The 13,080-nt window shown below is 33.8% G+C and overlaps 1 protein-coding gene across 1 annotated transcript; it reads right to left on the minus strand.

The window, feature by feature from the left end:
- Positions 1–6,892: 6,892 nt before the first annotated feature.
- LOC111048173 (cuticle protein 7-like) lies at positions 6,893–10,394 on the minus strand. The gene is made up of 2 exons (XM_022334038.2): positions 10,267–10,394; positions 6,893–7,520 (listed from the first exon to the last, which is right to left on the minus strand). Exons 1-2 carry the CDS (start codon positions 10,279–10,281, stop codon positions 7,002–7,004), a joined length of 534 nt encoding a protein of 177 aa, XP_022189730.2. The 5' UTR covers positions 10,282–10,394; the 3' UTR covers positions 6,893–7,001.
- Positions 10,395–13,080: the final 2,686 nt, after the last annotated feature.

The raw sequence follows: 13,080 nt of genomic DNA on the forward strand, positions 1-13,080 counted from the left end.
TTCAGGAGCTCCGCCCCATCTATGCTAAGTTTGATTTTAGATTTCCAATTATCATGTCTCAGATATAATTTAAACGAAAAATTTTGAGTGGAAAAGATTGAGCATGAAAATCTCTCCTATTAATGTCCAGTAACATTTTCACCTAAAATTGAAAATAAGCTTGAAATTTGAGAAAATGTGATTATTCAATTGCAAAATGTTGGCAACTGTTGATTCTATTGAATCATTCACTATGAAGAGATAGCAGATCTCGTGTGTATCCAGCGTTATTGTCCTGTCACCAGCTGGCTCAGATCTTTGAATAGTAGACTCTTGAGATGCGCGTGAAAACTAGCGTCAGGTGATCAATTTTCATAACGTCCAGGAAAGTTGTATGAGTGCACCACACCAGATTTTTTTTCTCGGTTGACATGGTGAATCGTAATTAATTTCATGTAAGAATATGCCACGTGTTAAGGTGCGTACAGATATACGCGCCGCGAACATGAGCAATTCACTTTTAATCAGCTGATGCCAAGCTTTTTATATCTGTATCTTACCGTTTATGTAAAAATACAGATATAATCAGCTGATTGAAAGTGAATTGCTCGTGTTCGCGGCGCGAATATCTGTACGTACCTAGAAAGTGAGCCAGTAGTGAACACAGAGATTTTGAGCGTTTTTCTATCTATTCCATCGAATTAGCAAACCACACAAGTTTCAGAATAAAAATTATGGAAAATTGCATAGAAGAATTACAACTCTGTTGAATTTTTAGTTTATTCTTCACTCTATGTAGAAACTTTTATAAAATATAACCCCAAGTTTATTTTTTAAAATTTTATAAAACACAATTTTATTTTATAAAATGTGAAGATCTTCTGGACTATAATTATCATGTGAAACATCCTTTGTAGTTTCAAAATTCTCCTACTTGCATTACTCAAGTATCAGAATGCTGATGAATGATGTCTATGCCTTTTGTAAGTGAAATAACATGTATGGATCACAACGCTACATAAACTGAATCAACTCTGCACCCAAGAATTTTCAATAGCTAAAATTTTTGTTGTCTCAGATTAACAAACTTAACTCAGCTCCCATAGTTCTGATGTCTACAATATTGTATGTCAAGTGAATCCTCGTTTCTACAGTTTTGATGGGACAGGGGTCAGGGGTCATCACGGATTACCAGTTTTTACCGATTTTTGATAGTGCTTAATAAATGTCTTCATTTTTCAATAGTGTACCCACAATACAGTAGAGTATTTTGGTTGCGTTTCTTTGATACAGGCGTTTATTTATCTAGATTGAAAAATGAATTCGTAAATTTTCTTTTGAAATGTATATCTAATCATTATAAAAATGAAAAAGGGATAATTTATATTCCAAAAATATTATAATTCTCACAGTATTTAATCCACTGGCAAACTAAGTTAGGAGTTAATTGCATGCATTTAACCAGGAAGCACGAAACAAAGTGAGTAAAAGTTCTCTTATTCCTAACTCTAACAATATTAGTTATCCAAATAAAGGTCTTCACAGTTTTTGTGTAGTTTTTCTTCATTCTCTATAATAAGAGAGAGTGAGGTTGGGTCGAATTCCAATAAAACGGTAATGATTAATTGAAACTCCCACTCTGGAACTGAACTCCTATGTTGAACCGATGCGCCTTCAATTGTCCTTCTTGATTGAACACAATTTAAATGTTAAGAATTTCAATACTTTCAGCTCTTTCATGGCTCCAAATATATTGCATCAGGAACAAAACTGATATTCAAAAAGGTAATAATAAGATGAAAAGTCGAAGATTGATTGATTGATTGAGTACTTTATTTATGTAGATTACAATATATACTGGCTTATACACTTATATACAATAGCTTACAATACAGCAAAGTTATAGATGAATTTACATAATATAGACTAAGAAAATAATTATTGAACTGTATATGATATGAAAAAGCAATTTGTAATATAATAACTATAGATAATAATCATATTGTTATGCATCTACATAAATTGGCGGAGCTTTGGACATATCAATGTCCATTCTTCGGAAAGAATATTAAAAATATCCTCCCCACTAACTCTCTACCAAATTCGAAGAAAGAGATTCACTATCAAAACAGTAAAGTTGATACTAATAGTAGGCTATTATAACATGGAAATAGATTTCGTTGGGTGAAACTTTTTTGTGTTGAGGGTATCTGATACCTTTGCGACTGGAGAGTTGATACTACTATAGTGTTACAACTAACAATAGCCAACCATTGTAATACCCACACAAGCTCTAGGCTTATGACCACAGAGCAGATCTCTATGAAAAAATAGTGATCGAGAAAATTGAAAAGCTATGTACAATAAATTAATCATGCATGAACGAAAGATGCAGAGTTGGAATCAGAAATGGAGAATAGTAAATTAATTCCAAATGTGTACCTACTGCATATAAGAATGAACATATCAAATGAAATAAACATATGAGTGCAAACATTATAATAGTAACATTTGAAAACTTCATGTTGGGTAAAATTACTATCAAAACTCCACGATGGAGTTCCGTTGCGAAGCACTAACTTGAAATAAACTGTATACATTCTCAATTAATACATAGTCAGTTTTCAATTTTGAAGGCTATGAAGCCAAAGTGATAGAGAATATAATAATCTGGCATCTATTAACTCAGTCAATAAATACATTGATGAGCAAAAAATTAGGATGAAGCTGAATTATTGTTAGTATACTTAGCCTGGAACCGCTTAGTTCCCTTCGTTCTTCAGGACTCTTTCATGGTCATCTGCATCTTCATTAATGAGAAGGTTATCAAATGCATCCAAATCGAAATACTCCAGGAATATTTACCAGTAAAATATTCCCAAATGCCTGATGTATCATAAGTCATACATTTTTGGTGTCTTATAATCTTAATTGTCCAGGTAATCTGCACAATGCACGTTTCTCCCGTGCTAGAGAAATGCCCATTTGAGTATTTCTATCAAAAACAGGTGGTTTTAGGATAACTATTATGAAAGTGCTTTTTTCTGTTCACAATACCATCCACCTCGAAGCTCTTGATGATAGAACTGAACTTGATGATAGCTCTTGAATTTGAACTCAAATTGTGGACCAGCATTCTCCCTTTTCACGTGTATAAAATTAAATTTAATCAAATATAAATAGTTTTGGAATTACTGTAGTTGGGTAAGTTTAGAGAAGCCGAAGATTTCAAAAAATTTATCCTCTCTCATGAGTTCAAGGCATTCTCCAATCAAACGGATGGATGAAGACACATTTGAGACTTTACAGCTTATAGAAAATAAAGGTAATAGATAATTAAAAAAAGAAAGCTCTTGATGAAATTTATTGGAGCTTGAAGAGGAATATTTCTCCACCGACTGTCTATATTCAGAATTAAATATTGAATATTTCAAAAATGGGATCCAATTCAATTTATTTCCACAGATTTTGCAAAACTCATTCATTCATTATGTAAAACTGTGCATAATCGGACATAACCCTAAATTTCCAATACTGGAACTTTTCAATGGCAATTGGTAATTTATGCTTAGCGAATTTGATCATTTTGAGTAACTTCGTGAACGATAGATACCCGATAAAATGTTCTATTCCATAATAATTAGCAAATCTATACATTTTGAAAAGGATGAAATCAATGTCAGCTCGATATACTTAACTTTTTACGAATCTACTGCCGTTTTGATCTTCGAGGGGGGTTGGAGGTTGTCCTAGGGGGAAAACAAGCGATGTAACGATATGGACCCCTAGGCTATGTTCTATGTAATCGAACTATACCTCCAATTTCACCCTGTTCATTGTTCATTTGTCTTCATCGACTGGGCTATATTCTCAAAAGTAAACGTTCAACTATAGATATGAATTACTAGTAGATATGAGATAACACGTGCTATTAATGAGAAAGGTATTACCATGATTAGACTTGGAATATATTATTTTATTGTACAAACGATTTTCAGATTTATGCTTTCGAAAGACTTTTGAAATGACATTTAAACATTATTTACATTCGAACTTGAGACCTTGCAATTGCCCGTTACTGAAGCGTCCATGCTATAATGCTACAATTTCCAATATTTATGATAATAAAATTTAAGTTTAAGCTCCATTCCAGCAGCCATAGTTCAGTTTGAGAGTAAATTTCTATGACAGTGTAACAACCAAACTACAATTTAATACAATGATTGAACATAATAGTATGAATAAACTCTTTCCTCAATTATTTTGCTCAAGAAAATAAGGAATTGAAGACTTAATTCCGGACTTTGAAATGTCGGTTACAATAATTGAATATCATAGATTGGTGAACATAACCTTAGTTGAGGCTGTAAATTCCTTTTTATTATGTAAAGGTAGAAAATACCTGTAACAAGCTGTAACTGCTTTATGAATTTGATTATTTTGCACCATTAGAGAAAAAACTAGGCAGGAATTCGATCAATTGTGTGTCGTTTAGGTATGTTGTCACATTCAAGCACATAATCAACTTGTTTTGCTCAAGTTCTGTTTCTAGTTTTAAGTAGAGCTTTGCTGCAAATACGTTGTATAAACAAGTTTGATAGATTACATGTAACCCATGTAGCCCATATTGGCGATATTATTCACCCTGCTCACTTATCATTAACAATGATACCGATAGCAAGCTAAAAAAAATAGCTGATTACAATAGCAATAGTTAGAAGGTTGCAAGCTGACATAGACGTAAATCATGCACTGTTCATCATATTTGAACAAATTTTGCAACTGCTTTAACATCCCAAATGATGTGTAGGCCTACTTTAAATTGTCCAGTACTTCAACCCTCCGTTAAACAAGAATACCCTTCGTTATTTGTGTTCATTATCTAAAATAATCAAATCGACTAATATTAACATATTGCCATTACGGAAAACCTAACCTCCCAAGCCTTTCCTCCTACCTTTAAAACATAACGGAAGAAAACCTTTAGGAGAAGTTTATCTAATTTCACTGGCAAGACATTGGAAATTGGCCTAATTGAGGAACTCGCTAATAAAAATAACAATTTTTCAACTTGTTTCTGTAATTCCATATCAGTGCAACTTTGTTCAGACGGTTTACATCAGAACCGATTCATTACTATTGTACACTTTATTTAAACAAAATGAAGGTTAACGTTTGTTAACCCTCAACTGGCTTGGTGGGGTCATATTCAACCCCAGGGAAATTATTGTTACAATCAATTAATGAGTGACTCTATGTATTCCCAGTGTCTACCAGACAGTGCCAGAGGGCATTGGTGTCATATCTCTGTCGTTTCAGTTCTACACTCAGAGCACTCTGGGGTCAGCCATGACCCCACCAAACTAGTTACCTAAGCACTTATTCGATTATAGTTCCTATAGAAACTATAATACTTATAATAAATTATATTCAATTCAATATATTCAATTAATATCGGGGTACCGAGCTTCGCTCGTTATTTTTATTTATTGATAAACAGAACACATTTCTCTGAAATGATCGTGTTTATATTTCACAACTGGATATACATCATCATATGAATTTCGGGGATGCGATATTTTGATTTTTCACATACTCACTCGCTCACTCACTTTTTTACTATCCACAGACAACAAAAGTCTCAGCTGTTTCAGCCAAGGATGAATTATCCTTTTAATGTCGTTCAGCGAGTTTTCCCAAGGTTGAGACCTAGTGCATTCGAATTTTCATATCATAAACCTACCATGTTCCAAATTTCATGAAAATCGTTAGAGCCGTTTTCGAGATCCGTTGAACGTAAATGACCAGATATATAAATACAGAAATTGCTCGCTTAATATAATAGGATTGAGAATTACAATCCTAACAGGAGTAGTAATATATATGAGTGGTTGTTGTATTGTTGGAGTTTGTAGCATATAAAAGCCGTTTAATGTTGACAGTAGCCGTTTCATTGTTTTTTATAATGGCTGAAAGTGAAAATTTTTTTGAAGAAGATGAAATTCGTAATATTCTGCTTGCACTCTCCCTCGATGATGCAGACCTGTCTGAAGTCTCATCAATAAATTGAGAATTATGATGAAGGAAACTTGTTTGAATTGATCAAAACCATTCAACCTGTCTATAATACAATAAATTATGGAGAAATTAACATAGCTTCATCCCACAAACAGACGGAATCTTGATGGCGAAAAAATAGTTCAAATTGCCAAACTGTGTCTATACAGTAATAAAAGTAGTTCTAACTAAACGAGATTACACTGTTCTGATTCCAAATTTAGCAGTTTGTATGAACCTTCAACCTTATTTAAATCAATGTGACTTGGATATTATAATTTTTTCATTAATCGGGATGAAACATTTCGGTAGTGGAGTTTCCAAATTAAAATTTCTTGGTGCAACTCAGCATTTATAAACGTGTGTATTGGTAACGAAACAGTGCTTATAGCGAGTACGGTTCTGGCTTGAAATTTTTTTCAAGAATTCCGTACTTTTTCAATTTTCTATGTGTCTTTTAAAAGTTTTCTCTACGTTTTCAGTGTTCGACTATGGTTTTCCATTTGCATTTCAATTTTCTCTATTCCTGCTTGCGAATAGTTGAGTCTTTGTAGTGAATCTTATCATAATACACATGATTATATTTGTGTGAATGAATAAATATATCAATAAATAAAAATTATGCTGGCATCTACAATGATTTTAATTTTAATTCAGGTCAGTGTTATATCCGCTAAGTAGATATGATCGGCCAATTCAATACAGTTGACTCGGTGGGTGCAACTATAGAGAAAAGGATATTCGTTCGTTTCTGATAGAATAAATGATCTCTCCAGTATGATAGTACTTCTCTTATTGTAGTCAGTGCAAGATCAGTAATTCTATTGCATTAATTAACTACTTAAATAACAACAGATTTAAGTCAAGAATATTTTATTACAAAGGTACAAAAATTATAAATAAAGAGGTTCGCTCTATGTCTATGCATCGATATGAAGTTTATATTGTTGACTTAGTGAACTTAATTATGTTGAGATCTTGTAGGAGTAGTGAGGAGTGTGTACGGATGCCGATGAGTAGGCCTTGTAGCTGGGAGCTTCGTACTTGTAAGTGGGTGCTTCGTATTTGTAAGTGGGGGCTTCATACTTGTAAGTTGGGGCTCCGTACTTGTAAACCGGAGCTGGGGCTTCGTATTTGACTTCAGGAACTACATAGGTGGCAACAGGAGCTGAGTACTTGGTGGCGGAGTGGTATTTGCCTTCACCCTCGTAGTGGACGATGGCGTTGAACCCGGATTTCTTGTCAGCGGTGTACTCGACGATCCTCTTCTTGCCGTCGGGCTGCACGAGGGTGTAGTATCCCTTGACCGAGTCGCCCTCCCTCACCTCGTGCTGGCTCTTGATGTCTCCGGTGTGCTCGTCCTTCACGGCGTACTCGAACGAGTACTTGGCGGGAGCGTAGTGCTCGGGCTCGGCCTGGTAATAGCTGTATTCCACGGCCAGGGCGTACTCGACGATCATCAGCACAGCCAATCCTAATGTCATCTGAAACAAAGACAACATCAGCTGATTATAATAATTGTAAGCTGATATAAGTTGGATTGATCGTCACTCATTACTCAGGCTCATTAGAAAAATTTACTTGTAGTTCTGTGAACAGTAAATCCTCGCGCAGTTATGAAACACAGCCTCCTCTGTCCATACTGTCCATCAGAGTTAATTCTGTCCTGTCCTGTCGAGTCTCGGCGAGATATCGGTGTGAAAACTACTAATGGCTGTTGGTGTTGGTGTATCAAAAATGCTAACATCAAAAGCTAATCTCCTTCAAGACATACTGCATACTGACAACAGGTCAGCCCCGAGTTGAAAACAGAGTAAGGTCGAGACAAAATACTATTTCACTTTCAGTTATTAATTGCATGCAATTAATAATCTACTCGATAGCTGATTTATGATGAGTAATTTCTATAGTCTGATTTTCACGGTAATATTGGCGTTCGAAGGAGACTCGTTTTTTTTGTATTATCCTTAAAATACAATATTTCATAAAATACCTTATACATTTATATACGTCGACGCGCTTTGTTTCAAAGTACTTGTATTTCAAATTTTATTCAATTTCTTTATTCCAATACAAAAACAATGTACAATATAGAACAGAATAATAATTATGTAATAATTATTTCCCCGCATGGACTGTTGATCTGTGCGCGGGGAAAGAGTACACAATCTATACAGGTAATACAAGTGCAAAAACAAAACAGTCAATAATTTATATTGATTCAAGCTTAACCTATAAATAAAAAAAAATATGTTAAATCCTGTAATGTATAAAATACAAACTGTATGAATGATGATTCACACAGCACAAGTACCCGACTCAGAATACTTCATCTTCTTGTGAGCTATCTGAACCGACGATTTCAAATCGGACATTAACTGCGGTACAAACAAACAGACAAAAGTCTATTGAGTCGAAACACCTGAGCTTCGATTCGGTCAATTATTATGGTTGTCAAGTATAACTCCCATTATGAGCTCTAGACTTGCATGTGGGTGATGATGATTAGATATGAGTGAAACTTCAACTTTAAGTGGGTTCTTAACCACCGGGAAGTTAAGACTCATAAATAATATTGAGAGCTCTATTTCTATAAGTGGTCACCCTTCCAAAGGGAATAGCTTGCGAGGTGATCATTACTTAGAACTAATTTATTCATCAAACTCACAGAGTGAATGAAGAACTGTATAGACTATGCAAAAACCTGCATTAGCCCTCGTTCCCAGATATGTGAAATACAGAGATTTGTTGAATCTCTGTACTGGAATTACTGATGGATGTGAAAATGTATTTTTGGGGCTTTTTAAAAATGAAATTTGACTGAGTGAAGATTTTATTGTATGTAAATTTTTATATTTCTTATCATTTTAATAATTCATCTCAGAATTTGAAATGTTGGTCTATTAGAACAATGTAAAACATTTTTCATGATTGAATGTTTGTTTGAAGACAACCTAATCTTACATTTCTTTCAAATTTGAAAATTTGAATCTCCAAGAAATGAATGAATGAATAGGTTGAGTTTTGGTGATAATATCTGTTGAAAATATCGGTTTTTGGAAGTTGCAATGCTTTCTTATTCATTCGATACTTCATACTCTGAAGTACGTATTTTTGTGATATTGTAAATTTTGTATTAATATTTTCTGAATATATTTGACTGCAATATTCACGACATAATTAGAAATGTCCGTAAAAATTGAAAGTAGTAGTTTTATGAATAACTCAGGTTTGCATCCAATTTGATTGGTAAAGGCCTAATTAATTCTCATTCTCTGAATTGATCTCCTAGTTGCTATAATTTACATTTGTAACTGTAGTGCACAGTTTATATTGTAGGAAATATGTCACGAAATTTGGTGTTGAGACTGAAACCTCTGATCTTTCGGTTGTCATTAGTTACATTGCATGTTGATTTGTATACCCTTCAATCTGTGTCATTGGTCAGTAGGCTACATTGCTTGGCCAAGGTCGGAATTTTGCTTGTAGCAGAATGAATAATTAATTATGAATCACAGAAATTCGTACAGCTGACATTATTGGCATAGTTTAATAAGAATGGTGGAGAAAATTGCTCCTTTCTTTTTTAAAGGTCAGAAGATAGAGTATCAAAGGTGCCTGACTGTTGAATAATAGCGGGCGGCTTGAAAAACAATAGAATTGTTGTTGTTGTTAAAGTATCATTATTGTTATTTGTTTAAATGTAATTATAATGTAACTAGAAGCTGCATTACCGAGTGATAAAATGGGACTATGCAAGAAAAAAATTTCTTGGAATTTTACTGAGGTTTGAACCCCAAGCTTATTCATTCAACAAACAATTTTTGCAATTATTTACTTATCGGCAATCCGAATTGATTGTTCAATCCAATTAATAGTGTTAAAACGTATTATAATACTCAGACCTACATGATAGTGCAATAAGTAATTTATAAAACTTACATCTTCAAAATCAAATAAATAAACTCTTAATAAAATTTACAATAATTTGAAATGTTAATTTTAAAATCTCTATTCAAAAACAGTTGAGTTATATTGTGAATAAATATAAATAAAATACTATTATTATCAGAATTGTCAACAAATAATAAGCTTCCCAGTAAAAATGAATAGTTTTTCAGTATTGCCAGAGAGATTCCATCGATGTACAGTATTGTATAATATTGGTAAAACTTCAAAACCAATTTTTAGAAAAACTTAGGCCTATCACATTATTTTCAATTGACTCACCTTCATAGCAGCCATTTTCTCGCTTCTATTTGGGAATCTGCTGTAGCTGTGTGTTGAGCTGATGGAGCACTGGATGTGACTGATGACAACTGGTAACGACACTCGGCTATTTATACAGTACAAAACGCCACTGGACTCGCCAAGTGCTCACCATGTTGCTATGTTGTATGTTGGCAACAGCATTTTTTGCACCCTATTCATTTAGGTTAGGGGGAAAAGGGAAGCGCTACCAATTAGCGACGAGTAGGCTCTAGGCTCCAGATACGCGCGCCGAATATGCAAAATACGCATGCGTTTTGTTGTGAGACGGATTCGCGATCTGTCATCGCCTGCTATCTCCTTTCACTAGTTTTCTTCTTCTTTCCAGCATTTTTCTCCTTCTTTTCGGTCCAGTTGTGGCCGTTTTTTATGGTCGCCCCTGCACCTCGACCTAGGCAACTCGGCGACTGTCGCCGTATCATTGCCATGAATTAGAATTATTTGGTTAACTCCATTCACGTGCTCCGTAATTGGGTGGGTAGGTCTATCTTTAGTTTTAAACATTCATCCATTTGAATCTGTAACAAGCTCGATGAAATCTAGGACGAAATCTGCCATAAATAAAGACGTAATTTTTCTGGTTTCCTTGTTGATCCTTTATTGACTGTCGGTTTCATTTCATTTGATTGTTATTTATGGCGGTCGTTTATCATCACCTGCGGCTATCAGTTTGCAGTGGAACACAAATAAAGGAGATTGTTGCATTGGATGTTTGATGTTGTTTGAAATTTGTTGATACTACTTTTGCTTTCAAGTGGTCGAGCAGTGGGTGTTCAGTGTTCTGGTAGGCTGGATATGAATCAAGTATTGAAAGCTTCAACTAGACTACCGTACTTTCTTATTATTGTTGCACTTGAATCATTACAGGTTTGCTGCATTCATCGTTGAATTTACATAATCGACGGATTTTTATCATTTAAAACATTTCTTCAAAAAGTTGTATCAAAGCATACTGCTTAAATACTGTGACATTCTAAATTTGTTGAAACCATGAAATGAAATAAATCGAAAAATAGAAGATATTATTATTGTCAAAAGCTAGAAAGAATATCAAATGTACTGTTACCGGATAGCAATAAAGATTACTTATCAACAGCTGAGACTGATATAAGAGCACCGTTCTATACGGCATATTTTGGAAGAATTATTTATTGAAAATTATAATATATTGCAAATAATTTGTAAATTGCTTGTAGTCAACCATCAAATTTAGAGGTTACAACTTTGTTTACATTATTGAACAGCTGTTTTGAATGCAGTCAAGAAATTGGTTAAAATGACTCTCTTTACTACTGACTTTACGTTTGAGACAAAACGAAGATAATAATTAATTACTTCTAAAAACTAATAATTATTGTAAAAAGGATAAGAGTTTCAAAATAAAAATATTTATTATTGTTAAAATTATTTATTAATGGAAATGTACAACATGTTAAATATTATAAAAGCTAGCAAGATCATGATACAAGCATTATCATTGATAAGAATAGTGATGTTCATTTTTGTTATTTATGATTGTTATAAGAATCTTTTGTATGAAATGTTAATATTACCGTATATAATAATTACAAAATCTACCGAATGGACTGATGTAAGAATCTCTGTGATCCATTCAGGCCAATCATAGGTCAGAAAAATAACACCAAAAAGGGATGACATTCAAACATGGTATTCTAATTTGTTATCAGTGACTAGAATGGTCTTATCATATGTGGTAACACATTGTACGTTGTATAAGGGGAAATATGAAGAAAATGTGTTTACTCATAAAGGCAGATAATTTAAGTTTATTTATTGTAAAACAAGAACTATTTTCTCACTCATCTCTAACGTAATGTATACTTCATACTAACTCTTCCAATAGCAGAATTTCTATGCAAATTAAGTAAGACTGAACTGTTCAGCCAAAAGTTTTGAGAAACGAGACACTTCTTCCCTTTTGATGACTTCACCGTAAAGATCTTTATTTTAAAAAGTTACCATTTTCTAGTGAGATTCTTGTTCGTTCAATTTATGTATTTTAATTGTTAGCCTATACTCCAGGAAATATTATTTGTTACATTTTAAATTATTATGTCAATTGATTGCTTCTATGAATCTAAATTTTAATTGTTCATTATTTAATTTGTGAAGAAAATAATAAATTCCAAAAACCCCCACGTGCTGAAGACTGCAGTTTGGACTGTGCCGAGCACTATTTTTAATTCAGGCCTTTTTCCAAGTTATAATAGTAAATTTAATATGCAATAGACTAGAGCCATTATTGTGAGTTGGCGAAATAAATTATTTTCTCTCTCTATTATGAACGGCCATGACTTCGAGTTTCCCATGATAGATATTTAAAAATTGTGGCTCCGAGTCGTCGAGGAATGTAGATTATGGAATTATTTCTAAAATGTAGCCTTCGTGTCGCGACATGGAGTGCGATAAGCTGGAAAACAGCAAGCATTGAAATTATAACAAACTACCGATTTTGCAGTTACTATTTGGTCCAAAGGCTCTAGAAGCCACGCGACGATTGGTCAAATTGATTCCCTTCGCCCAATAGGGGACCTGTTTCTAAATACAGTAGTGGGGCTATTCCCCAGCCGAGAGACCAGATTACGTTTCGGAGGACACTTTGCTAGGAGCACTACGAGAGTAAAGATGTAGTCATTATGTTTCGCCCTTTTTGGGCAGGTTTACAAGTTTATATCATTAGTTAATGTAGGAGCTAGTTTTATTTTTTATTAAAGTTTAAATTTTCTAGTAGTGCCATGTCCTGAAAAGTTTAAT

This window comes from Nilaparvata lugens, chromosome 7 (genome assembly GCF_014356525.2).
Source record: "Nilaparvata lugens isolate BPH chromosome 7, ASM1435652v1, whole genome shotgun sequence".
NCBI classification, from domain to species: Eukaryota; Metazoa; Arthropoda; class Insecta; order Hemiptera; family Delphacidae; genus Nilaparvata; species Nilaparvata lugens.